Source organism: Vombatus ursinus, unplaced genomic scaffold, assembly GCF_900497805.2.
Source record: "Vombatus ursinus unplaced genomic scaffold, bare-nosed wombat genome assembly UNPS02014810.1, whole genome shotgun sequence".
Taxonomy (NCBI): Eukaryota; Metazoa; Chordata; class Mammalia; order Diprotodontia; family Vombatidae; genus Vombatus; species Vombatus ursinus.
In genome coordinates this window covers 32665467-32692829 of record NW_020954588.1, presented here as the reverse complement: position 1 = coordinate 32692829, position 27363 = coordinate 32665467, and the positions used below count along the sequence as shown (strand labels likewise).

The 27363-nt window shown below is 39.0% G+C and overlaps 1 protein-coding gene across 1 annotated transcript in view; it reads right to left on the bottom strand.

The window, feature by feature from the left end:
- The window catches only part of WDR49 (WD repeat domain 49), a 136621-nt gene extending 109754 nt beyond the window's left edge, over positions 1–26867 (bottom strand). Inside the window, exons 1-3 of the mRNA XM_027875780.1 lie at positions 26449–26867; positions 23959–24135; positions 21331–21508 (exon numbers count right to left, since the gene is read on the bottom strand). Coding sequence (XP_027731581.1) covers positions 21331–21508; positions 23959–24135; positions 26449–26862 — 769 coding nt within the window. The 5' untranslated portion in view covers positions 26863–26867. The remainder of the gene's footprint in view (positions 1–21330; positions 21509–23958; positions 24136–26448) is intronic.
- Positions 26868–27363: the final 496 nt, after the last annotated feature.

Genomic DNA, 27363 nt, shown 5'->3' with positions numbered 1-27363 from the left:
CCTGTCCTGAAAAGCCCAGGACTTTGGGACTGACAGAGAAACATGAATAATTTCAGACAAAAAGCCACAGTCAGACAGAACCTTTTGATGACGCAATACCTCCCACTGGGAGCTTTTCCTGGTGCCTGCTCACACCCTGGCCCCATCTTCTGACTCCTCTGCTTCTATGATTGAACTTTGCTTGTCAACAAGCCTCACTTGTCTTGGTCACTGACCCAGTCTTGATTCTTAAACATGGCATAATACACACTCTTACCCAATCCTGTCATGACTCCCGGTCTCATCTCAGACCTTTAGTTTTCCTCTCAGTTCCCTCCCCCAAATCCCCAAGAGACTGCTCAGTCTCAATCCCTGCTTTTCTAGGCACATCCTTGCTTAAATCTCCCTGGCACTTCACTCCAGCACAGCTGCTACCCACGGATTATGTCTCCTTCTCCATTTAGTAGCCTTTATAGACTTATTCTTTGTGTGTTTTTGTTTTAAATTCTCTTGCTTTTATTTCCTCCGGGAATACACTTTTTAAAAATGTGGCCCCAAACCTTTCAGCAGTTTTAATTTGATATTTCTCAATCCTTTAAGCAATCTGCCCTTGAAGTGTTTTTCCTAAAATCCATTCAATAGCAGATCTGAGATGTTTAACACTGAAAGACAAAAGCATAGTTTTCAGAATACAACAATATAGTTCAATGGAGGAGCTCTATAGAGAATGTTAACAAGCAGACTTAAATAAAAACAAGAGGAATGAAAGGGGCAGATGTCTGGAACATTTTAAACTCTCAAGCACAGGTTCAAGGTAACCTAGCTATTAGGGCCACCTACCTTTACCTCTTGTACTCTGACTGAGAATCTCAGCATAAAACAGACAAACTGACTGAATTTTCCCTGCCCCTTTGTCTTCACAAATATTATTTTTCCTGAGTGACCTTCCTCTCCTCCTCCTCTTTTTTCCCTTTTTTTCTCCATAAAACTCTCTCTGTCTAAGCCCACCTAGTCACTCCATTCCCTCCCAGATCCCAACAAGCATGTGTGGTGACAGACCACACAGCTGGACAATGTGCACATGTTCCCAAGTTTGGTTGGGATGGGTTCCCACTCCTTGGGATGTGTTGGTCCCATCTGGTGTTTTTCTCAAAGGCAGGATGCCCATTTTCCTAGCCCTCTCTGTCATCACATAACTCCTGACCCAACATTCTGTGTACAACAGCACCTGACAAGGCTCTTTGGTACCATCACATTCACTGAATACGTCTAAGTAGAAGTAATACACGTGACTGATGTGCTGCAGATTATAATGTTAGCTTAGTTATTATATGTGTTTTGTAAACTTGGAGGCAGTGCGCTCCAGTGGCAGGAGCACTGACTCTGTAGCCTGAGTATCTGGGTTCAACTGCTACTTTGGTCGCTCACTCCCTGTGTGACTCTAGATGAGTTACTGAACTTCTCTGGTCCTCAGTTTTCTCATAGAAGCCCCCTCCGTAGGGCTCCACGCTTTGTAAAATGTCAGGTTGGATTAGAAGTCATCTCAGGTCTATTCTAACTCTAGAGTCATGGAACCTTTAAGTATGAGATGAATGAGCAAAACAATTTTTATCATACATGATATACAATATAATACTTAACATATAGTTATTATATAGTATATGTTGAAATGGTATCTTGTTGTAGTCCCCCGACTACCATCCCCCTTCTATCAATATAGTAAGTATAGATAATATAATGAATATAATATATTATTATATATTTATTATATTGATATATTATCATATATAATTACATTATTATATAACATATTTATGTATTATTGCACACAATTACATTATATATTATCCTAGAATATACTGTTTATATATTTTTTGTGTTATATTTATAGTCATATATTTATTATGTTAATTATATATAATATAGCATACACTGTTATATTTATATAACATAAATATAATAAATATAAGTAACCCATATAAAGTGGCAATAGCAGGAAGTGAGATTACAAAGGGGAACCTGGAAGTCACATAGAGACTGTCCCAAAGATGAAAGGAGCATGATTTGTGACCTGTATCATATATTTATGAAAAATCACATCCTGGAAATATGTGAAGGCATCCAGGCTTTGCTGCCAGGACCTTTTGGTCCTGTGATGTGTAAATTTCAGATAAGTTTCAGACATCTGCAGCAAGACCAGTAGAACACCAAATGGTACTGCTAACTTTGGATGACAAGGGTATGTTAACTTTAAAGTTTTATTGATGTAGATCTGTTAACTTTAAAGTTATACTGACAACTTTGAGATGGTGTGGCTATGTTAATGAACTAACCCCAAGGTGATATGGGTAACAGTCAGTCTGCCTCCCCAACAAAAAAAAAATACTATGAAAATGAGACTCCAAACTCCTATTTCCATCTAGTATTCTTCCATCCCCATTAGGTCTATGCTTCTGAGTCCTCCCGACTCTTCACGACCTCATTTGTGGGTTTCTCGGCAAAGATGGTGGAGTGATTTACCATTTCCATATCCATCTCATTTAACAGATGAAGAAACTGAGGTAAACAGGGTTAAGTGACTTGCCCAGGGTCATACAGCTAAGTAAGTATCAGAAGCCAGATTTGAACTTAGGAAAATAAGTCGACCTTACTCCAGGCCCAAAACTCTATGCACTATGGCACCACCTAGCTGCCTATGTGCTGCTAAAGACCAAATAAGATCAAGTCTGTAAGGTGTTATTTTAAAAAGGCAACTACTTTTGTTGGAAAGTGTCTGAAACTGGTTTGAAAATCTTTTTAGCAGTTTCCCTCAAGATATTCCATCTTTTTCTAGATATAGCAAATAATTGTATGTTCAAGATACCAAATCTTGCCTTGCATTGTGTTGTTGAGTTGACAGCTTTGCATAATAAAAGATTAAAATTGGGAGCAGGCGGGAGGATGAGATAAGCCTTTATCATAGATCATAGGATTAGAGAATTAGAGCCGAAAGGGAACTTGGAGACCATCCAGTCCAGCCCGGGTGTCGGGGAGGCTCAAACCAGAGAGGGAAGCAATTTGCTAAATGTTACATAGATGCGAGAGAAACAGAGAGAGAGAGAGAGAGAGATAGAGAGAGAGAGAGAGAGAGAGAGAGAGAGAGAGAGAGAGAGAGACTGGACATGAGATATCCTTGGTCTTTGGCAATGGTTCTCAAACTTTGGGGTTTCAGGACCCCTTTTGTCGGTGTGTGTTACATCTAGCAATATTGAATCATCGTATTATTGTGAAAATTGTTTTGACATCATAGGAGCCACCTACCCACCCAGGGGTCCCTGGACTATACTTTGAGAACCATTGGTCTAGGCAGGGGACTCCCAGGTGAGAAAACTCTATTAATGAAGGTTAGTACCTGCTCTGCAACATGTAATCTGAGAAAGCAGAGTTGTCAAACACACAGTAAATAAATAAAAATACAATACAACAGAGATAATGTGAGTATGTGGTTTTCTAAATCAATGTGAGATCCCCAAGGTTCCTTATTTATGTATGGTTTGGTGGTCCCATTCTATATGAGTTTGACACCATTGGCCTAGAGCACAGAAACATTAAGTGACTTGCCCAGGGTCATGCAAACTGCCTGTCAAAGGTGAGACTTGAACTTAAGTCTTCCTGGTATATTTATATACAGCTTTAAGGTTTCTGAAATTTTATATGTATATGTAATATATATGTACATATGTATATGTATATATGTTTATGTATATACATATGTTTATGTATATATGTATGTGTATATATATGTATGTATATACACACACATATATCCTTTTTTTTTGTTTTATCTTTATGGCAACCTTGTATGTGTGTGTGTCCCTGATCACTGCAAAGGGAGGAAGGAGAAGTAGAATTCTCTTTCTCTTTATCTCTCTCTCCCTCTCTCTCTCTCTCTCTCCACACCCTGATCTGTGATGAAAAGGAATAGTTTTATATTATTGGTAATTTCATTGCTAATTGACAATACTGCTTCTCTTTCTGGTAAATATAATGCCATCATTTTCTGTGTATAAAAGAAAGCAGTTATGTGGGACCCTAGAAGGTAAGCAGGGTCAGAGATGGGGTCAGAACAGGCTGGTTTAGGAAGGCTTAGTCACTCCTGATTGGAGTGGCTTCCCGTGAGAAGGGAGGACCAAGGAGGCCTCTGAGATCCTTCTCTAGGTCCTAAGGAATTCAAGAGTTTTGTCTCTGCCTCCACAGCACAAAGATGGAGCCCAAGAGCCCAGAGCTTCCAACTCTCCCCACTTAACACCTTGATCGTAGTCCCCCATTTTTTAAAGATGAAACTGAGGTTTAAAAAGTAGCTTGCCCAGGGTCAGACAACTAGTAAGTGCCGGAGGTCAGATTTGAACTCAGATCTTCCTGCCTCCAGGCCCGGCACTCTATTCACTGAGCCATCTAGATGACCATTCATTTATGAATACAGGCAACCAAACATGATTCTGAGAAGGTGTCAAAAGATTTTTGCCACCAAAGGAATTCATGACACACACACAAAAAGGTTGAGCACCCCAGCTTTTTGTTCTTTCTCACAGTTACTTCCTTTCAATTTCCATTGAGGAGATGGAGAGGAGGATGGGGAAAAGTTGAGAGTTCTAAAGAACTTAGGGAGACGCCCAGGCTTTCCCTGATTTCTTGCCCAGTAGTGTCAGAGACAGAATGAGAATCTGTAACTTCTCACCAAGTGCTATTTATACTACCCTAATGTCATTCTATTGATCTTGTTGACAGTAATTGAAAAGGTAAGCCCACTGTAGGTTGGGCAAAGACTTGTATAACAGGGGACTGGTGAAGAAAGGCTTGATCCTTCTGGCATATCGAGTGTGTTTTAGCAGCCACCACACCACACAAGACACTTGGTGAACCTGATTCTAGGAATGAGTTCAGTATAACGGTGCATCTTGCACACGCAGATATTCTGTGACAGTTTCCTATTGGCTTCTTATTGTATATATAATATTTATGAAAAAGCCTTTAAATTGTCTGAGCCTAAACTAAGTGGGCAAAAAAAAAGATCCCAATAAAAGAATGCAATCTCTCTCTTTCCCTAGTGGCAAGTGAGGCAGGAACTGCTGTAGCCTCCGGGTGGGGAGAGGAGTAAAAGGCATGTATATAATGCTGCCAGCTGTCTCCTCTCTCTTCTTGAGATGTCATGTGTCTATGAGCACAAGACACTTCTGTTCCTTCTGTCTGTTGTGTTTCTTCTCTGATTCTGCATCAATAAACCAATGAACATGTATTAAGTACCTATTATGAGCCAGGCACTATGCTAAACACTGGGAAATTAAAAAAAAAAAAGGCAAAAGACAATCCCTCGAGGATCTTACAATCTAATGAGCTCATTGAATAAGTTTCAGAGATAAAACATGTGTGAGTTTTGATCCAGAAATCAGAGACCCTTACAGCATTTGCCACAACTATGGCAGCAGCCATGCCTGGTGAGCTATCATACCCCTGAGGCACAACCTTCCTGACTCAGCTTAGCAGTGGGTAAACCTGTCAGTGGAGACACTGTCTCCTGCAAGCAAGGGAGACTTGTCAATTAGCTATATTACAATCAGAAACGAACTTGGTAGGAGGAATGCTTTATAAGCATTTATAAGCAACTTTTCAGTAAACATCCTTTTGGGTGTTTTTTTTATTTTTTTATTTTATTTTTAATTTATGGAATAAAACAAGCATTTCCATGACAGTAAAAAAAAATTAAAAGATGATTGGGTAAAATAGATAATTTCAATTACATTAAATTAAACATCCATTTGTAAAAGCTAATAGATGTTAATTGGTTAGCAGTGATGTTAAGGAGCTATCAACTGGTCAAATTGATATTGGGGTGCTAAACAACGGGTAGATGATAATACTGGAGAGACAATCACTGGCTATTGATATTAAGAAGATATACCAGATTGGGGGTTCATGAGCAATAGCATTAGAGAAAGAGAGATGATATCCTCAATCCCTAAAACTAAAGAGATGAGTAGTCTTGCTTTTGGGACCTGGCTACAAGTGCTAATTGGGTTTGAGAGAGTGAGCCGAAAGCTTATTAGTGCTACACTTGGTAGACTTCAGAGAATGAGAGGGATCTGAGCTGAGTTTTAGAGGATAGAAAGGATAAGGGTATGTGGGAAATGAAGGGGAGAGCATCTAGAAAATGAAGAAGAAAGTGTGGGCAAATATAAAACTTTTCAAAGGACATTGAGAAAGACCAGCAGCTTGACCACTGAGAAGTTCAGGAACGTCAGTAGATGGAACTTACACTCGAATAGTAAAGAACCCAGAATGTCAGGCTAAGGAGTCTGGCTTGTGCTCACAGAAACCACTGAAGGTTTCAGAGAAAGAGAAAAACTTGACTGAAGAAGTATTTTAAAGAAATCAGTCTGGTGGCAGCTTTCAAAATGGCTTGGATAGGAGAAAGACCAGAAAGACCACTTATTGTGAGAGTCTGGGGGAGCAGAATGTGGACCAAAACCAGTCCAGTGGGTAAGGCAATGGAGCAAAGCAAAACGAAGGCAAGAGAGGTCACAGAAAGATCTTGGTGACTGACTGAGATATGGGACTCGTCCCCAAAGACTGGATAAGGATCTGGAATCGGTTTTAAAGTTTCATTTATATGATAATATTTTTTTCCTAAAAGGAAAAAAAAGGAATAGAGAAATGTCCACAGGATTTGCAAAAAGACCAAGAGTAGTAGCTGAGAGCTAGAAAATATAGTCAGAATTGGATTTTTAAATTAGTTAAATGAAGAAACACTGGGGACTTCAAAGGGAATAGAGCTCTTCTGTAAGCTCCATGACTTAATGTGTTTGAGAAAAGTCTAGGTTTAACCAGGCTAGGAGAGTTTCTATTTTAGACATTGGAGTTGGAATGCACTTTTAGAGAAAGGTCATTCAGCCTCTTTATTTTACAGTTGAGGCATCTGAGATTGAGAGAGATTTTTAAAACTCACCCAAAGTCTTAGTTGTTGCAAGGATTTTCCCCCAATTTCCTGTTCCTCTTCTAATTGAAGCCAATTAATTTATATGATCAAAATTCTCCATTGTAACTTCTGGAGGCCTCTTTATCCCTTCTTTGGCTATGTATTCTTCTCTAACTATAGATCTGAAAGGTAATTTATTTCTTGTTCCTCCAATTTGTTTATGATACCAATTTTTATGTTTAAATTATGTCTCCATTTAGAGTTCATTTTCATTTATGGTGTGAGATATTGGTCTATGCCTAGATTCTGTGACACTCCATCCCAGTTTTCTCAGCAGTTCTTATCTGATAGTAATACTCTGGCCCAGTATCTGGTGTCTTTGGGTTTATCAAACACAAGACTACTTGTGTTTCTTTGCTTCTAGGTTAGGTGCCAAATCTATCCCACTCTAGTTCTTAATCAGTGCCAAATAATATTGAGGATAATTGCTTTGTAGTATAGTTTGAGATCTGGTATTACTAGGCCTACTTCCTTCCACTTTTTATTTTCATTATTTCTCTTGAGATTCTTTGCTTCAGCTTCTCCAGATCAATTGCATAATTTTTTTTTCTACCACCATTAAGATAATCCTTTGGTCCATTTGTTTGTCATGGCACTGAATAAGTAAATTAATTTAAGGAGTATTGTCACATAGACAAACAACTTTGAAAAACCTGAAAAATCTGATAGACACAATGACCACCCACTATTCCAGATAACCAAGGATGGCTTACTATCCATTTCCTGACAGATAAGTGAGACGCAGTTAAGTACAGAATGATTTTTTTTTAAATGGCCAATGTGGAAATTTGTTTTGCCTGGCTTAAGTATATTTTTATTATCTTGTTTTCCCTTATTTCAAAGGACAGATAAAAGGGAGGAAAAATAATTTTTGTTTATTAAAAATAAAAAATATTTTTTTAAAAAAATGAACAAGTAATAATGTAGTGTCTAATGGCACTTTGGGGTACTATTCACTTCATATTAACTCAAAGCTACTCACAGAGTATTTTCTGTAAATTAAACTGTTCATTTTAACTCCTTAGCAGCAACATCCAAACATGTCCATTTGCTTGCTAATATTCCAGAATAAATGGGCAAAAAAACAAAAATGTAAAAAATAAAATGAAAAATAAATCAGACTATATTACCCTCTCCTACTCAATAAACTCCAGTGATTTCCTTTATCTCTAGGATTAAACCTCATTCTTTTGTTAGGCATATGAAAATTTTTGCAATCTATTCTGTTCCTATTTCTTCAGTCTTCTTCCACCTTACTGTCCTCCATGAAGTTTACCATGCTGCCATATTGTTCCTCATATACAATATTCCACAACTTGTCTCCAGGCCTTTGCCATGAATTTCCTCTATGCCTGAGATACTCTCCCTCCTCATCTCTACCTCTTCAAAACCCAGCTTCCTTCAAAAGGCTTCTACAAGAAGCCTTTTCTAGAACAATACCACCCCTCCACAAGTGTGTGCGCTGACGCATGCATGCGCGCGCACACACACACCCCACCAGCTGCACTTATGCCATCAACAAGTATCAATGCTAACTCTTTCTCCTACAAGGTAACTTTTCATCTCCTCCTTATGTATCTTGTCTATACTATCTACGCCCATGTTGTCTCTCTTTAGAACATAAGCTTCACGAGGGCAAGGACTGTTTTCGGTTTTTTGTTTTTTTTTTTAGTATCCTTGGTGCTTTGAACATGCCTGATCCATTGCTTGATAAATGCTTGTTGGTTGATTGGTTGATAGCTGTAGTATGCTTAGTTATTACACAGACTTACAAAGGAAATTACAAAGGAAGATTCATCTTCCTGAATTCAAATATGAATTTAGACACTTACCGGCTGTTTGTCCCTGGGAAAGTCACTTAACCTTGTTTGCCTCAGTTTCCTCATCAGCTGAAGAAGGAAAAGGTAAACTGCTCTAGTATTTTTAGCAAGAAAACCCCAAGTGGAATCATCAAAGGTTGAACAGAACAAAGAAATGATCGGAAAAAAAGGAAATTAGCATTATTGAAACCTAGAAATGAAATTAATTTTCAATGATATTTTAGGATCATAAAAATAGAAGGCACTAAGAGGCCAGCAAGTCCAAAGCCTTTATTTTATACATGATTAGATTGAGGCACAGGGAAGATGAGTGAGTCGCCCGTAGCTACGTAGGTAGCAAACATCAGAGGCAAGGCTTGAACCAAGATCCTCTGACTCCAGAGCCAGTATTCCTTCTACTGTACTATTCTTCTGTTCTAACAATCCAGTCACGCTTGGTAAGATCCCCAGGTCATTCCTGTTGCATGTAGTATAAGAGAAGGTTCTAGACTACAGCCTGACATTTCTCACAATATCCAGCCCATTTATCTCTTTAATTCATGTAGAGGTCAATGAAAGCTTGTCGCAGGTGCCTAATTTACACAGAGTGCAGATGAAGAAGTGCACTTTGTAGGCTTGCCTAAAATTTTAAGTGGTTATGAAAACTAACGAGACTTCCCTGCACTGGAGCACCCCTAACATCTCGTTGTGATTCAGAGGGGAATCGGGATCTTCAGAAGCTCTACCAGTAGAGTGCCAGCCACTACCAAGCTGACAAGGCTTTCCACACCAACCCAGTGACTGACGGCTGCTGTCTTAAGTATTGACCTACCTAAGTTCCATCAGGTTCCTTAACTAGTTGGCCAAAGGAAGATGCATTTTTCACCCACAATTGTTCTGGAAGACCATCTCAATATGTAGAAGTGTTGCCCCTTGTGTTAAGTGGAGGCAGTGCCCAGAGTGAAAAAAAAAAGATCCTTACTGCAAATTGGTTGTCAAGGAAACTGGGAATCAGATAGTCATTTTTTTTCTTTTAAATAAAATTTTATTGATCGATTTCATATTGCCTAAATTTTCTATTTTATTTTCTATTTTTATAAATACATTGTGTTTATAAATTTTATTTTATATTTTATAAATTTTATATTGCCTAAATTTTTCACTGGGCACCTAGTTGGTATGGTGGATAGAGCACTGGCCCTGGAATCAGAAGGAGCTGAGTTCAAATTCAGCCTCAAACACTTACTAGTTGTGTGATCCTGGGCAAGTCACTTCACCCCATTTGCCCTAGCTCCTCATCTGTAAAATGAGCTGGAGAAGGAAATGTCAAACCATTCCAGTATCTTTGCCAAAAAAAAGCCCAAATAGTGTCACGGAGAGACTGAAACAACTCAACAATAACAACAAACTTCTCACAATATGTATCCTCTTCTCCCTCCCAGAAAATCATCCCTTATGGAAAAGAATTGATGTTTGGGAAAAAAAAAATGAGGGAAAGAAGAGAAAAAATCAACAACATTGATAAATACAATGACAAATCAGACATTATAGATCATGTTCTACCTATCAACCCCTTCCAACTCAGCAAAGGAGATATGTGGGGTGGGAGCGAAGGGAAGTCTTCCCCCCCTTCCATTCCAACTACTGCCTTCAATGGCTTCCTTTAAGTCCCAACTAAAATCTTACCTTCTACAGGAATCTTTCCCCAAGTCCTCTTAATTCCAGTGATCTCCCTCTTTTAATTATTTCCCGTTTATCCCACATTGCTTTGTACAGATTTGTTTGCATGTTGGCTCCCACATTGGATTGTAAGCTTCTTTAGGGCAAGGATTGTCTTTTGGCATTTTTTGTATCCTCCGTGCTTAATACAGTACCTGGCCCATAGTAGATACTTAATAAATATTGATTTATCAATTGAAATATCTTCTTGGGAACTAAGCTTGTTCTTAAACATTTTACAATATTCATTTTTTACTGTTTTATTTTTGTTTCCATTTGTATCATTGTGGATATTGTGCCTGTTGTTTTTCTTCCCCTACTTACTTTACTCTGCATCAATTCACGTAAATTTTTCCAAGCTTCTATATATTCGTCATCTTTGTTGTTTCTTACAATACAGAAATATTACATTGCTTTTATGGGCATTTACTTTGCTGCCAGTTTTTTTGCTACCATGGGAAGTACTGCTATCAAGATTTTGGTATACATGGAACCTTTTTTTTTTCAATGACCTCCTTGGGGTATACACTTAGCAGTGGAATCTCTGGGTCCAGATGTGTAAACATTTTAGCCACTTCATCTGCATGGTCCTAAATTGCTTCCCAGAATAGCTGACTCAGGGCTGTGCTAGAGTTAACTTGAATTATGTTTCAAATGAAAACTCTGAGAGACAGAGTTTCTGGGTAATTAGTAATCGATTTATTAATTAGGCTAGCCAACAATCAACAATTTGATTGTCAGTGGTTTCTCTCAGCAACCAAAGACTCCCAGTGACTCCCTGAGAGCCTTAAATACCTTTCTAAAAGGGAATGCCCCTGACAAGTGAAAATCAGCCCTGATTGGTGGACATTTAAAGAGGAGGTGAGCTAGAAGTCTTCAGCTCCTCCTGCTGAGAATGTGTCTTGATCATGAGATGGGAATCCATCTTTATCCAGATCTCTCTGGTTGGTTTTCTCCTTCATGAACTGAATCACTCTAAATCTAAAAGAGGGGTACAAGAACAGGGGCTCCTTTCCCCAGGGTAAGGACTCGCCCAAACAAGATTCTGTTTATACCCTAAATGTTGGGTGGGGTCTCACCCAAGATTTAAGAGCACATTCCTTGAGAACTAAGAGTAATCTTATCAACCAGCCATGTCCTTCAGAGATGACTTTTTACAGGAGCTGGACCTTGAAAGAAAATAGAAGGAGAAAGGCCTGGATCCAATGTAATAATTAGATATTAACATAATAGTATACTTTCTCTCAACTGGCTTTCAAGAGTCAATTGTTAAATTTTCATTGTGAGTATATACAACTCAGAAATTGGCAAATGCTATAAATAAGGGTTTGATTTATTGTTTTTTGATTGTCTAGACTTGGGAAAATGATGGAGAAAATTATAATAATGTATTTTAAACACAAAAGTTATTGTGTACATTTTTTCCCTGAGAGCCAATTGTTAAACATTTGCCAGCACACTCTTGGTTGTACTAATTCACAGCTCTACCAATAATGCATTAGTGGACTTGTCCTTTCTGTAATCCCTCCAACTCAATATTGGAATCAGATACTCTTACTGTGAGGTCAAAGTCTCTACTCAGGGAAATGACCCTTGAGTTTGCATGCCACACACCAACATTCCTCTAGTCATTTAGGCTTGAAATCTTGATGCCATCTTTCATCCATCCCACTTATTTGGAGTCAGAGGACATTTGTTTATAATTCCAGATGTACTATATACTTCCTGTGGGACCTTGGGAGATATCACATCTCTTTGGGCTTCACAAGATCATAGATGTCTAGTTGGATGTAACCTCAGAGGCTATCTCAACCAACCCCCTTATTTTCCAGAGAAGAAAACTGAGACCTAGAAAAATTAAGTGATTTGGCCAAGGTCACATGAAAGGAAATTATAAGATCATAAAATTAGACAGGCAGGGGCATCTAACGGAACAACTTTATTTTACAGATGATGAAACCTAGAAAAACTAAGTGACTTGCCCAAGGTCACACATGTAGGAATCTTCAGAGAGAGAATTTGAACCAGGGTCTTCGGACTCTAGGGCCAATACTCTTCCCACTGCACTGTTCTGCTTTGATTTTAAAATGAGGACTTTGGATTTGATGATCTTAAAGTCACCTTCAGCTCTAAATCTATGAGCCAAATGCAACAGTTTTCCAACAGTTTTGCTAATTCAAGTCTCTCCCAAAACACCCTACAAAGCACCAATGCCAAACAAACCCCTCACCCCTTTTTATCATATTGTTCCTTAGCTCAAGCTGTGCAATGCCTACCTATTCACTATTGCATCATTTAAAAACTTCTCTGACAATTTTTTGAAAGTCCTCTATAACCAGACACCACAGTAAATCTATGCAACCTTATTTTCCCCTTTTCACCAGTACACAAGTCAGACCAGTCTCTTCACTGTCCCCAAAATATACTGTTTTTATAATGTGTGCTAGCTAAATTTTCTAGGATTCCAAGCTCTATCTTATTTTTATGCCTTATGTCACATGTGTTTCTTTTACCTGGAACACCTCCCTCTGTTAGCCTTCTGCCTGCCCAAACCACTTCCTAAATAAAGCTTTCCCTGACTAATCCAGGCTTCAACACACTCCTTCTCTAATTTCCTATATTCTTTTGCATCACTAAAACACAATATAATACTTAATTTCAGACAGCCTTACATTGTCCTCTAATTATTTTCTTTGGACTAGTCTTATCTCCCTAAGAAGATTACAATTTCTTTTCAGAGAGGAATCAAAAGAAGTCATGGTGGATAGGACTTGGGATTTAGAGGCAGCTTCAGCAATGTTCAAATCCCCTTGATATATTTGCTAGCTGTTTAATTCTGGGAAAGTCATTTAACCCCATGGAAGCTCAATTTTTTCATTTGGAAAGGAGAATTAATAATATCTACTTGCAAAGGTCATTGTGAATATTAAATAAAATGCCTTGAAAACCATTGCCTATATAAATACCAGCCATTAGTATGAAAAATTACTTACACTAATGCATTATTGGTAGAGCTGCAAATTAGTGCAACCACTCTGAAAGCAATTTGGAATTATGCAAATAAAATGGCTAAATGCTCATACCCTTTGGCCCAGAGATGCCATTGATATATATCCCAAAGAGGTCTTTGACAAAAAGAAGAGTTTCATATAAACCAAAATATTTATAGCAGCACTTTTCATAATAGCAAAGAACTGGAGACAAAGTAGATGCCCATTATTTTCATTAAACAGATTGTGATACATGAATGTAATTGCTATAGTGTAAGAAATTATAAAGATAATGAATATAGAGAAGCAAGTAAAAGACTTATGTGAACTGATATAAAGTAAAAGAAACAGAGCCAAGGAAATAATAGACAAAATTGCTGCAACAATGTAAATGGAAAGAACCACCAAAAAACAACGGAAACCGAATATTGTGAAATAGTAAAAACAAACAAATAAACAAACATGGCCTCAAAGAAGAGAGAAGAAAAACCAGCTCTCCTCAGTCCTTTGCTGATGTGTATATATGAATGGAGGGATTCCAAGTGGTGTGGAGCATTGCTTAGAATGGCAGATTTCTTTTAATACATTGATCAGTTTTGCTCATTTTGTTTTTATTCTTCATCTTTTATTTTTTAAATAATTCTTTATTATAATGGATGTCTCTCTGGAAGGGGCAGAGGGAGAAATGTGGGAGAAATCTACGAGAAGTAAAAACAATAGATTCTGATAAAAATCTATTCTAACAACTAAATACCAGTCACATTGTTCTTGTCTTACATTTATTCTCTATTCTCACAGTGCCTAGCACACAGTGCTGTGCTCATAGTAAGCCCTCAATACATTCTGCTAATTGATGTTAATGATTGTACCAAGTTAAGTCCCAGTATTCAGTGAAACTGGATAAAGTGTAAGAGGATTTGAGGCTGGCTAAAGAATGTTAACTTTTTCTCTGGTCCCTAGAATTTCATCTCTTTTATGATTCCATAGAAAGACTGAACTAAACAAAAAACATTTAAATGGAATTGTTTTTTTTAATCCATTCCAAAATCCTAAAGTTTTCTCAACACAACACAGTGCCAAGCATCTGGTTGTTTGGAAGCATGTGAAAAAGGAAAAATTTTCACTCTCTCGCCAGATGTTTGGTGTTTTATAAACAAGCTCTTCCAAAAATTCTGGCTGAATGGGTAAGTAAACAAACAACTGAGATGTGATTGGGCCCTTTTCTCTTAAATGATTACAAGAGAAAAGACTAGTTTGTGCCATTTAAGCCTGAAGAACTTGAAAATCCCACTCCCAAATAATTTTCAGCCTATCAATGTTGTAGATGGCTTGGAAATCCTAGGACATGAATTTTACACTTTGGGAAATGAAGGCACCAAGATGAGAAATGACCCAAAGCTATAGAAGCTAAGGCCAAAATTGGGGTGTAACCCATAAGATCTCTGACATCTAGGTACCACATGAATCTTTGAAGTGAGTCCTTATGAAGAAAGACATTTCCAGGCAACCACAGCAAGGGTCTAGAGCATGGAGATGACCCCTTGAAAATGGGTTCCTTTTATAATAGAAAAGCATGTATTTTATGTCTGCCTTCCCCAAATGCATGTATAAAATTTGTGGAAGCAATAGGTTCATGGGATTGGAAGAAATCTCAAGAATCCTGTGATCTAAGGAAGTCCTCTGAACACCCCTCTACTGGCTAAGATTGATAGGCATTCATCCTATCCTTCAGCATTCTGGGACTAAACCAATTTTCTTCACATGACTATGTGTATCACCAAAGAAGGCTTGTGGAGTCCTGAGATTTAGTACAACTATTACAATGGCATTTATTAATAAAAACATTTGGAGAAACTCATCATCAATCAGGTGTCACTGTCCTAGTAGAATGTTAGTTAGCTAGCTCCTTGACATCAGGGACTGTTTCATTTTTGTCTCTGTGAACCCATTGCCCTGAACATAGCTTGGGACATAGCAAGCATTTAATAAATGTTCAAATTTATGAATGGGAACATTTGAAGATGTTTCTAGTAGAATCAATCTGTCAATAACCATCTAATAAGTGCCCAGTGTGAGCCAGGAAATAATCATTGTCTTTAAGAAGCTTGTGTTCTACAGCAGAGATAGTAAACACACATTGAAGCTTGTCTGTGCATCTCCAGATAGAGAAGATGCCAACATAGGTTCGACATAAGCTATGAAAATCAGCTCATCTTTATTTTGATATAAAACCCACTATAAAAATATATACAGAATCAAGATAGGTTCATGGCTAAACCTAGGATTATAAATCCATGGGTTTCCTTTTAAGCATCCTTATTTTCTGGTCCACTCCTTTATAGAAAACAGGGAGGATGAAATGAAAATCAGCCTTTCTTTATCTGGATACAAAACCCACTCAAAAAAGTCCATACTGCAAATAACAAAGTTTAAAGAGAGCAGGAAACTCTAGAGAGTAAGCAGTGCCAATTTGCCAGACAGTGATGAGGCAGAGGGGCAGAGGGTTATGGAGAGAGGCCTAATGCACCAGATTGCAGCAGCATCAGCATTCAAGGAATCACAAAGTTCTGTCCAGCAAGATCACTCCCTGGATGCCAGTAAACCAGTTAAGACTCCAAACTGTGATTCAGTTCAAGGTGGCAACACCCTTGACTTCAAATCCACTGTGCTTTCTCTGCCCAAAGCTCAGAAGTTTCCGGGGCTTTTCTTTCCTATGCAATTTCTGTTTCCCATAATCCTTCCAATCCTCCTTCCAGCTCAGAAAAGCTACGCTTCCCATCAGCCCACTTTCCAATAAGGCTCTATACATGTATAAAAGTACATATGAAATATGTACAAATAAATTCAAGAACATAAACTTCTTGAGGACAATGATACTTTTCATTTTTATCCTCGTGTTCCTGAAACCTAGAACAATGCCTGGCACGTGGTAGGTACTTAAAAATACTTGTTGGTTTTAACTGAACTAAATTGCATTGAATCTTAAAGAAGTTTCTGCAAACTTCCTTCATTACATATAAAAGATGCTTACATAGCATTTTCCATACGTTATCATCTGAGTCTCACAATAGCCCTATGAAGTAAGGACTACACTTCTTTTTATCCCATTTTACATGACGGAGCCAAGTCTCCAAAAAGGGAAATGTTTTGCTAACTCAGCTCTAAGTGTCAGTTAGCGTGTGAAGCCAGGTCTTCATGACTCCATTGCCTCAGATTATAGGGCCATTTGAGCTAGAGTAGGAAAGGATCTTAGATAGCACTGAATCCAACCCTCTTATTTAACAGATGAGTAAACTGAGGCACAGAAAAGGTTTAATGATTTTCTCAGGGAGGGAGAGAATTTGAAACCAGGCTTTATGAGTACTCTTTCTACTATTCTAGACAGCCAGTTCCTGTTGGGAGTTCTCTGTAATACTAAATTGGTGTGTCATTGCTGTTATTTAGTGGCAGCTGGTGGTGACGTGGATTGAGCACTGGGCCTGGAGTCAGGAAGACCTGAGTTCAAATCCAGCTTCAGACACTTACTAGCAGTGTGACCCTGCACAAGTCACTTAACCTTTATCTGCTTCAGTTTTCTAATCTGTGAAATGGCAATAATAATAGCACCTACCTCCCAGGGTTGTTTTGAAGATCAAAAAAGATGACATTGGAAGAGCACTTTGTAAACCTTAAGGCACTATATAAATGCTAGCTATTCAGACCATTTTCCCTACTGGTCTAAGTAGAAATTATTAGAAATGGCAGCAAAAGATTAGCATACTGTACTTCTAATTTTTTATACAACTGAAAAGATTTCTTAATAATTACATTTAGGGGCAGCTAGATGGTGCAGTGGATAGAGTACTGGCCCTGGAGTCAGGAGGACCTGAGTTCAAATTTGGCCTCAGACACATGATACTCATAGCTGTGTGACCCTGGGCAAGTCACTTAAACCTGATTGCCTTGCAAAAAAAACCCAATAATAATAATAATAATAACAAGATTTAGAGGCATTCAGTTGGCTCATGGATAGAGCACTGAACCTAGAGTCAAGAATACCTGAGTTCAAATCCAGCCTCAGATACCCTGCTATGTGACCCTGCCCAAGTCACTTAACCTCTGTCTACCTCAGTTTCCTCATCTGTAATATGGAGATAATAATAGCATCTATCTCTAAAGTATCATAAAGATAAAAGGAAATATTTGTAAAAATCTTTCACAAACCTCAAAGCACTATGTTAATACAAATTATTAAAGAGCAATAACCCTGTGAGGCAGTGCAGGTATTATCAGACTCATTTTATGAATGTAGAAACTGAGGCACCAAACTGAGTGACTTACTCAATGTGAGACAGCTAGAAAATGCCAGAGGTAGGATTTGAACCCATTTGCAGTGCTCTCACTGTGCCCAGATGCCAACACTATAGACTAACCAATTCTAAGTCTTTAAATTTCCGTTCCTAGTTATTTTTTCTCAGTCTTCTTGAAAGAAGCATTTTAGCTGCCTTTGTCTTGCCTCTGTGTTGTTGTTTAGTGGTTTCAGTAATGTCTGACTTTTCATGACCTCGTTTGGGATTTTCTTGACAAATATACTAGAGTGGTTTGCCATTTCCCTCTCATTTTACAGATGAGGAAACTGAGGCAGAGTTAAATGACTTGCCCAGGGTCACATAGTTAGCAAGAGTCTGAGACCAGATCTGAACTCAGGAAGATGAATTTTCCTGACTCTAGCCCGAGCGCTCTAGCCACTGCACCACCTAGCTACATTTCTTTAAAATCGTCTGCCTGTCTTTAAAAAGAAAGAGCCCCAAACCAGACACTAAATTTCAACAATATTCTGGACAATGACAAGCAGACTTTTAGAAGTTTATTTCAAAATTTTTACATTCTGTTCAAAGATCAACAAACATTTATTAAACACGTATTGTATGCAATCCATTGTGCTTGGTGTAAGGTATACAAAAGATAAACAGGAACTGGCCCCTGCCCTGGGGAGCTTACATTTTACTATGAAGATTCCTTGGGCATATATTATACCCGGAGGTCAGAGAAATGCAAGAAGAGAGAGAAGGAGCCTCAGCCCGGATCAAGAAAGATTTCACTGATGGAGTAGCACCTGAGTGTGGGAGGAAAGCCAGGATTCCGAGATGAGGAGAGAGGGCACTCAGAGGATCATGAGATTGTAGCTTTAAAGCCGAAAGGGATCTTAGAGCCTATCTGGTCTAATGCATTCATGTTACAGATGAGGAAACTGCACAAGTGGTCAGGGGTGGGAGATGCCGCATTAACTCTGGGGATCAGCTAGCTTGACCTGAAGCCCGAGTTCATGAAAAACAGTAACATGAAATAAAGCAGAAATAATAAGCAGGAAACAGATTTTGAAAGGCCTTCAATGCCAGACTATGAAGCTCACATCTCATTTTCTTTAGGCAAATATGCTAGTGCCTTCCTTCCAATTTATCCTGTACATGGTTTGTCTGCACACTGTTGGTCACATATTAGCCTGGACGTCCCTGCTTCCTCCTCAGGCTGTGAACTACATGAGGGCGGGGACCATGTTTTTATGTAGTGGGTATTTAATAAAGACTAACTGATGACTGATTGACTTTAGACAATGGGAAGTAAATGTTTGAGAAGAGTGACATGGTCTGACCTCATTATATATAGGAGAATCTTATTTGATTTATCAAACAGCTCCATGTGTCCCCATTAGTGTATTTTTGTTTCGACACCGGCTTTAATATAACAGTAGACACACTCTCTGACGTGTGTATCATGGTGCCATGCTCAACAGCAAAAACACCGTGGATGTACACTGGGTTGTGTTGGTACAAGAACTGGAAGACCTACTATTTCCCATGGAAAAGTCATAACATCACGGGTCAGACATTAAAAGGCTAGTTCAGATTCCACAAACATTGTGTGAAGCAAATTTAGCCCACAAGGCAACAGCTGTTACTGCCCTCTGTCAGTGACAAAGGAATAAGAGAACGGATTAAGAGGGAAGGAATATATGGTTTATTGATGTGGCTAGCCATGTTGTTGACTGTTAATCTTAGCCGTGGGTGGTCTATGAGGTCATTATTTTAGATGCGAAAGTAATGAGGACTGATTATAATCCAAGTTGCAGAAGAAAGAGCACCTGTCTCAGAGTCAGAGGAGATGGTATCAAGCCTCAGCTCTGCTACTAAGCAGCCATATGACCTTGGGCAAGTCACTGCATGAGGCATCTAGGTGGCACAGTGGATAGAGTGCCGAACTTGGAGTCAAGAAGACTGGAGTTCGAATTCTGCCTCAGACACTTAATTGTATGACCCTGGGCAAGTCACTTAGCCCTTATCAGCCTCAGTGACATCATCTGTAAAATGGGGAGAATAATAGCATCTACCTTATAGGGTTATTGTGAGGATTAAAAAGATAATGTATTTAAAGCAAACCTTAAAGTACTGTATAAATGCTAGCTATTATTACTTCTCTCTGGGCCTCAGTTTCCTCATCTGTAAAATGAAGGAGTTGAATAAAAGTCCCTTCTAACTGGAAATCTATAATCTCAAGATAGATTTTTAATATAATAATTATTGGCATTTGCAAAGTGCTCTCTACACATTTGACCCTTTCAACTACCCTATAGAGAAGCTAAAGACTTGTCCTGGGTCCCACAGCTAGCAAAGCATCAGAGGTAACAGCTAAACTGAGGTCTTCCTAATGCAAAATCCACCATGCTATCCACTACACCACGCTGCCTTTCATAACACACATCAGAAAAGTAAGTAACAATACATTTACAAATAGATTTTCTACAGAGTTTGGGGTTTCTGTTAAAGTTTTATATAAAAAAGAAATCTTAGTAGTGCTCTAAAGTTTGCAGAACTTAGTCATTAAGGACCAAAAATATCAAGAAAAATGAGTATTTGGGAGGAGTGGGGAAGGGTGTATGGAAACTAATGGAGAAGGGAAACTGAAGTGCATTCCCTGGTTATAAAAGAAAACCAGCAAAGTAGTCTTGCAGGGAATTTATTCAATCTTTCTCCTTTTTTTTTTTTTTAAGTGAGACAGTAATGTAACTTAGGGTTGACGTTGTGTCAATGCTAAATGGATGCCGGAGACAAATTCTCTTGTCCTCTTGTGCTTTCTTTACTGTCCAGATCGTGAGAATTATTTATATGCAGAAGAAAAGTTACTTACAAAATAGGAGAGAAGTAATCCTAATCCTGGGAAAGGAGCTAACCCAGAGTGAATTCTGAGGAGAAATTAACACTGCCTTCTGGGCTAAAATGCTTTATTTGGAAGTGGTCTACCTTCAAGGTTCAGTTCAGGCATCATCTCCTTTAAAAAATCTTTCCTGGCCTCCCCCCCAGTTGTTAGTTGTCCACTGACACCCACAAATTATTTGTAATTTGTGTTTGTTTTGTATTTACTTAAATTTGCTTCTTCCTCCTCCTAACATATCCAAAGTAAAATGTGGGCTCCTGGAGGACAGGAACCCTTCCTTCCTTCCTTCCTTCCTTCCTTCCTTCCTTCCTTCCTTCCTTCCTTCTTTCTTTTTTCCTTCTTTCTTTCCTCCCTCCCTCCCTTCCTCTCTTTTTCTTTCTTTTTTCTTCCTTCTTTCCTTCCTTTCTCTTTCTTTCTTTCTCTTCCTTCCTTCCTCTCTCTCTCTCTCTCTTTCTCTCTCTCTCTCTGTCTCTTCTCTGTCTCTGTCTCTCTCTCTCATATTCCAACCCACCTAACATGGTGCCTCAGACACAGTGGGCACTTAATACATCCTTAATGAATTAAATGGAATCAAATCAAAGTCAACATTGCGCAGTCGCAGGGGAATCTTTTCAGTCATGATATGTTTCAAATTCCATACCTTGACGGACCCAGTCTTGATTATGAAGTCTGTGCTCTAATATTGAACAGCATTTGTGATAGCCAGATACCAATTCTTCCCAGTTAATGGTCACCGTGGTTTCCTCGTCTTCAGAAGAACTCGTTGCTGGCCTTTCAAACAAGGAGATCAAGGCTGTATTGAAGGAGATTGCTTGAACCTGAGCCAGAGATGACATTGAAATAGATGTTATGTGTGTATGGGGAGGAGGGATGAGAAGGAAGATTGCAGCACGAAAATACTACATTGTTAAAAATTCATTGTGTGCAGGGGATTTAAATGTTAATATCAAATTCTTTGCCATTTTATTTAAGGAAAGTTGACTTATGATTTTTTTTAAAAATGGAAAGAGCTATAAAGCTTGGTTAAACAGACTTAGTACATCTGACCTCTGAGCATGTACAAAATTTGATATGGGTTTATAAAATATCCTTGAAGCTCCAGATGCCAAGGTGGACCATCATTCATTGTTATGGAAGAGGAGGCCAGCTGGGCAGACTACACTAGAGGTCATCTAAACATTATCTGGAGGCAGGGGACACAATGGGCAGGGTAGAAAGAGGGCTAGCCTGCTGCAAGTCATCACACAGAACCTCACCAACCCTCAGACCCTGGCTTTCCCAACCATAACTAAGGTGGAGCAAATGGGGCTTTGCCCCAAGGTGCCAAAGTTAAAGGTCACCAAAAGCAATTGAACTCTTTCAAAAACATAGAACAAAAAAGCTAAGTGCCTAGTTTTCAGCAATAATTGGTTAAAACAGGAAGATACTAGATAGAGATGGGAATTTCTCCTTTCAATTCACCCTCCTCCTTTGGGCCACATCAGCAGTGGCCTTACATCAGTGTACAAGAGTCTATCCTTTAATTTCTAACTAAGGGCATTTTCTGTGCATCTTCACCTAAGTATGGTTTGCAGTGCTTGCTCTAGGCACAGAAAGCTCCAAGTCAATGATGCTACTGGTCTCCAGAAACTCTGTCCAGTAGCAAAGGCTCATGGAACTCCCCCCAGATTCTTGGTTAACTATTGTCAACGGCTTGGAGCATTCCTATATGAAGACTATGGGCAGCTCCACAAGGGTGAAAGCCCCAGAGGTTAGTGCTACACACAGGATCAGATACCAGGACTGCAAATTAGTCACCTCACCTCTCTGGAGCAACAAGGCTGACGGCACCTGAGAGCATCCTCTATGGGTGATTCTGATCAGCACCTTCCCTTCTTGTGATAACATAAACACTTAGAGTATGTATCAAGTATAGAAGTATATGCCAGGCCTGGTATCCTGAGGATATCTAACCATTGACATTTAGTGATTGATTCTGCCCTAACCTTGAGTGTCAGTACTTGTGGGTCAGAACCTTAGGCACTGACTGGGCTGAGTAAGATGACCGCCAGAGTTTTTGCTCCTGAGAAAATACTTATTCCTGCTGGTATGTATCTGTCTGTGGGGGGTAGGAAGGAATCAGTGGGAGTCAGGTAGGGAGTTGCCACTGCTAAGAATTGGCCCTATGTTATTCTGGCTAAACTCAGACCTGAAAGTGTAGTTCTATCAACAACAGCCAATGAAACTACTGTGAAAGAAATGGTACTTTCATAAAGATAGTCCAATCTTGGGCCTAGTCATTTCAAAGGAGAGGAAAAGTAGACTTTTAATATGTCAAGTTTCTTGATTTTGGCATCCAATAGAAGAGTCCTCCACAATGACACAAGCCTAACAAATACTTCAAACTTGATGAGATTCAAAGAGTACTCATTAATGGTTTGAAGTCAACTCAGAAGGAAATCATCATAATAATAATAGTTAATATTCATGTACTAATTTAATGTTCATAAAATTTTTTACATATATCATCTCATCTGATCTTCACAACAGCCCTGGAAGGGAAGTGTTATCATTAGCCCCATTTTTGCGAATGAGGAAACTGAGGGAGAAAAAGCTTAAGTGACTTGCCCAGGGTCACAAAGCTTATAAGTGTCTGAAGCTAGATTTGTACTCAGGCCTTCCTGACTCCACATCTAATACTCTATTCAATACATCACCCTGAGGAAACCTAGCCTGGGCCACTTAGCATTTTTTTCCCAATGACTTATAGAAAGTGGCATAAATGCATGCTAATCAAATTTGGAAGTGAAACAAAGCTTAGAGAGATAGCTAACACATTGACTGACAAAATCATTCTAGAAAATTCTTGCTGGGCTGGAACATTGAGCCAAATCTAGCAAGAAGAGAAGGGATTCTGAGAGATCATTCTTTTTAGGAATGAGTTTAGGTATGAATTGGATTCAATGGATTCTCCAGAGTCCTTTCCAACTCTGTGACTGCTTTCCAAACCTTGGGGAAATTACTCATAATTATAAAGCTAGGCATCAGGAGACAGTAATCACTGTATGAATCAATACAAATCTTCCGTTTCAAACACTCACCTGGGATTTTATCATCTCTAATGTTGTTCCATGCTGGAGTGTCCAGCCACCATCCCACTTCCAACCTTCTTTTCTGTTACAGACAGGTGTGTGTGGTGTGTGTGTGTGTGTGTGTGTGTGTGTGTGTGTGTGTGTGTGCATGTGTTAAATCTATAACCTTCTGTCTCACCCAAAGAGCCTTCAATTACCTTTCCAGCTATGTCCCCAAAGGTGAGCACTGATTCATTAGCATCTTGCGGGTTATACCAATAGTGCATGCACATGGGCGTGCTCCCAAGGCCTTGCAGCTTGTATTGACAGGGGAATTCTTTATTAGAGAGCAGGTCATAGAAACAAATCTCTTTGCTTGTGGAAGCCACAGCTATCTAGGATTGGAATGGCAGAGAGGGAGAGATAGTTGTCAGTTTAATTCAGTATGCCTGAATATAACCAGAAAATCTAGTTCACAGAGCTGGGTAATGCAGAGGTGGGTCTAAATGACCTATGGGGTCCCTCATAATCCTGAAATGGGTGAGTTTAACCTGAAGAAGAGACAACTTGTGCTGGGCCATGATGGATCCATTCAAGTTTTGAAGGGCTGCCATATGAAAGTAGGATAAGACTATTTGGCTTGGTCTCCGAGGAGCAATGGGTAGAAATAGCAGAAAGGTCAAATTCGACATGGGATAAGGAATAATCCCTAATAATTTGAGCTAACCTAAAGTGGCATGGCTGCTTTCAGAGGTCAAGAGATCACAGCCTTGTAGCTGGAAGAGACTCCAGAAGTTATCTAGATCACTCCCTTGATGTCATGGTCCTCTGAGAGATTGAAGGACAAACAACAGTCTAACTTGCTTATTTATATCAAAGAGGAAAGTGAGGCTCAGGGAGCTTAGACGACCTACTTATCATCACACAAGTAGTCAGTTGCAGAAGACAGGTTTGAATCCAGGTTCTCTGACCTGAAAATCCAGTATCCTTATCACTTACTGAATGACTTCCTCTTCATTTGAGGTCTTTAAGCAAAAACTGGATAATTTCTTGTCAGGTGTATTTAGCACAGTGCCTATGATGTAGTAACTGCTGAATAAATGCTTTGTCTGTCTGTCTATCCATCTATCTATGTCTCTCCATCCATCTTTCTCTCTATATCCTTCTATTTACCTATCTCTACCTCTCTATCATCTATCTACCTATCTCTGTATCATCTACCTAATTATCTCTTTATCTATCTATTATCTATCTATATGTCCACCTAGCTATATAGCTATCCACACTGTAGGAGAAAAACTTTTTCTTTTGTAGACTATCAAAATTCTAAAATTCTACCCATAAGAGACAATTCCACACTTCTTGGTAATCTCTTAGTTCTCCAAGAGTAAGAATCTTCAGCTCTCATTCTAGTCTAAAATCTACCTGAACATACTGTGAAGTAATTGGTATAGTACCAAGAGTATTTGGGTACAAAACAAAGAGACCTAGTTTCCAAGCTAAGACTTAGTAAAAGGACAGGGGCTGAGGAAAAGATGTAGAGGGTATTCTTTTTCAGAGAAAGATGATCTAGAAAGCCTCTGAGGTCCCTTCCCACTCACATTTTGTAACCTATATTCCATAATCTATAGTGCCAAAAAATAGCTAATGATTTAATTAAGCCACTCTTGGATATTCCCAAATCTTACAAGCATATTTCATTCTTGAAGGAGCCCTTGGATTGTAATGTATTTACATAACCTTGCTATCAACAGTACACTAACCAGGGCTTTTGCTTCTAGTAAAGGAAGAGTAGCCTCATCTGGACAAGAGAGTACTGTGATTTGGATCAATTTCCAATGTATCATTTACAGATGAGGAAGGTTCAATCATTTGGGAAATGAAAAAACTCGCAGTTCCAGGGTCAGTCTCTGCAAATCAGGTCATGGCTCTTCAATGAACATCTATAATATGGCGTCTAAGGTGGTTAAAGTGTTTTTCATTCATTTTTCATTTGGCCTCATGACAATGAATATCAAGTGGACCTCAGGGTCATAAAAGTCAGTTCATACTGACTTACACTGGCAAATTACTTAACTTCTCATATCTTAAGCAAGTCTCTAAGCCTGTAAACTGACCTACATCAGTAAGGGAAGTTTTTCAATCTGAGAGTTCACTCTATCAATGAAATCCCAAATCCAGTCCCTATCTCATTTGTACCTCACAACAACTCTATGGGACAAGTAATTCAGACATTATTATCTTTATTTTACAAGTGAGGAAATTGAGGTTTAGACAGTAGAAGCAATTTTCCCAAGGTCATGTAACTAGGAAGGAACAGATCCAGACCTTGAACCCAGGTTTCATAGAATCCTAGGCTTGCTGAAAGAGACCATACATATCACCTAGTTCAACCCTCTCCTTTACATTTGGGGACACTGAGTCCTAGAGAGTTTTGTGACTTGCCTAAGATCACACAACTAGTAAATGGCAGAGCTGGGATTTGAACTCAAGTCTTCAGCTCTAAATCCAAGGCTCTTTCCCCTACACCATGATGCTCCTATATCTTCTAGCTTAAAATCTGATGGTCATTCCATTACATTCTGCCCATTAGATAAGTGCCCATCTCCCCATAGCATTATCCTACACCAATTTATTAGGCTAAGGTTTTATTCACCTGATCCTGTCATATAAAAAGCCTTGAAGTCATTAAAAAAAAATCTTTGTACCTTGTTTACATTTTCCAGAGGAACTAGGCTTGTCACCCACAGGTTTTTTAGCTTGATAGCATCTGAAGTTATAGGAACTTTTTCTTGAAGTTTTAAATTCTCTTCCCAAACCCCAAGCAAACCTTCCTTGCTTACAGTCAGGTAACGGCTTGAACTTTTCAAGAAGATGACTTTCTGGATGGCGTCTTTATGTATCATTGGGAGCAGCTGAGGGTCCTTCCACTGGGGAATCATGGCAGATTTCGTCCGCTCATCTTTCTCATTGAGGTTCAACAGTATCAAGGAGATCAGCTTATCCCAGGTGATGCTGTCATCCTGGGCCACATCAACTTTATCAAACAGTTCCCCATACTCTTCCTTGGTCCCATGACCAAGGACTTCTGGCATCCTCTCCATGAACTCTTCTCTGGTCATACACACTCTATGATCTGACCCTGGAGGCTTCAAAAAGAATAAAGAAACTTGTATGAGATTTAATTCAAATCAACAAGCATTTTTTGAGAGTTGCTACCATATGTAAGAAATGATATTTGGTACTAAGGATGCAAAGACAGAACCAGAAGAGAGTCTGTCCTCAAGGAGCTTATGAAAGAAATGTCCACAAATAGATTATATTTCAACATGCGAAGGACCTGTAATCAAGGATCCACAGATACAATTCCTTCAAACTTTAGGAAATGGTCTTCCAGAGTTGCTGTGACTAAAAAAAAAAAAAGCATCATCATGGCACCAGCCTGGTGATGAGGTGCTCTGAAGATAACTTATCTCTCAGACAATGGCTACAGTCTTTCATTGGAACCATGTCCAAAATCTTCCCCAGCTTTTTAGGGCAAATCAGAACTTGCATTCCCTCAATGTACCTTTCAAGAACACAGAATTACTTCCACTGCACAAACAAGGGATCTGAGGAGGACA